This window comes from Euphorbia lathyris, chromosome 8, assembly GCF_963576675.1.
Source record: "Euphorbia lathyris chromosome 8, ddEupLath1.1, whole genome shotgun sequence".
NCBI classification, from domain to species: Eukaryota; Viridiplantae; Streptophyta; class Magnoliopsida; order Malpighiales; family Euphorbiaceae; genus Euphorbia; species Euphorbia lathyris.
In genome coordinates this window covers 22,966,519-22,967,823 of record NC_088917.1, presented here as the reverse complement: position 1 = coordinate 22,967,823, position 1,305 = coordinate 22,966,519, and the positions used below count along the sequence as shown (strand labels likewise).

At 35.7% G+C, this 1,305-nt stretch overlaps 1 protein-coding gene across 1 annotated transcript; it reads right to left on the bottom strand.

The window, feature by feature from the left end:
* Positions 1-340: 340 nt before the first annotated feature.
* On the bottom strand, positions 341-1,083 carry LOC136202893 (uncharacterized). The gene has a single exon (XM_065993863.1). It carries the CDS (start codon positions 1,003-1,005, stop codon positions 403-405), a length of 603 nt encoding a protein of 200 aa, XP_065849935.1. The 5' UTR covers positions 1,006-1,083; the 3' UTR covers positions 341-402.
* Positions 1,084-1,305: the final 222 nt, after the last annotated feature.

Here is a 1,305-nt window from a genome sequence, read left to right as displayed (position 1 = left end):
CAAAGAGTAGTAGGTAGGTACCACAACAATTGCCAGCCTTTTCTCATTAAAAGAACCGAAAACAACACCAAATTAATATATACATCAACTCAACTCTTTTTTATTTCTTTTTTATTTTCCTTCATTTCATTTCATATTACAAGAAAAAAAAAAAAGTATTTGATCCGATAATAAAAATCACATGATCCGATAATATTCTTGACAAATAGCTAAAAATCGATCAATCAAGAGCGTTGATGAATCCGTATGTAAATCACATTTGATCTTCCCGAAAAGAAAGAACATCCAAAAATTCTATAATACTTTCGAAGCAATACATACAAGCTTAACTAAATTATCACAAATCCAAGAGTAAGGACTGATTAATTAACATTAATTACTGGAGATTAAAAAAAATTAATATTAATTACCTAGCCCACAAACTATGGTACGGGAGGGCGACTCAAATGCAGCAGAAGTATTCTTCTGCGATTTCAAATCCTTATAAAACTTCTTAATAAAAGCTTCCGCCGCCACATCCACCTGAGTATCGCCATCGTCTTTCAACGGAAAAGGAGAGTCGGTTATTCGCAATTGCCTTACCATTGGACTCTTACCGAACCCGGGGAAAACCATCGGCGACGCTTCCACGGCTTCATTGTTGTTCAACATCTCCAGCATCCTCTGGACGGCGGCGACGGTGGCTACATCGTTGTAAGATTTAGGGAAATGGAGGTGTTTCCGTTTGTGGTGGAAAACGGGGCTATTACTGCAACTGAATTCGTATTCTCGCGGAGATACGAAAGAGAGAGCGTCGTCGGATCTGCAACTGAAGGAGGAATGATTGTGGTTGTAGATGAGATTGCCGATCGCTTTTCCGGCGAGTTTGTTTCCTCTTTTGAACATGAGATTGAAATCCTCCATTATTTTGCTCTTTGATATGCCTTTTCTTAGCATGAAGAAAACTACTCGCACTATATGCCATAGCTTTTTGGCTACTTCTGGAGTTTTTGCTTCCATCTCCATTTTTCAATTTTGTTTTCTTCTGTTCTGAGAGATTTTTTGTTTTTTTAGAGAGAGAGAGAGAGATTAGGGAGAAGAGGGGTTGTTGGTTTGCATTTGAATAAGAGGAGAAAGAGGTATTTAAAGGGAAACGAAATTACTCCACTAATTATTTAATAAAAGGAAATTATGTCTACTACTATTAATTAATTATTGGGATAAAAAAGTGTAACGATTTTATATTTAAAACAAATTTTAATTGCTGCAGAGTAACATTTATTTATTAGGTATTAACGACTTTTAAAATCATAATAGGTACTGTAT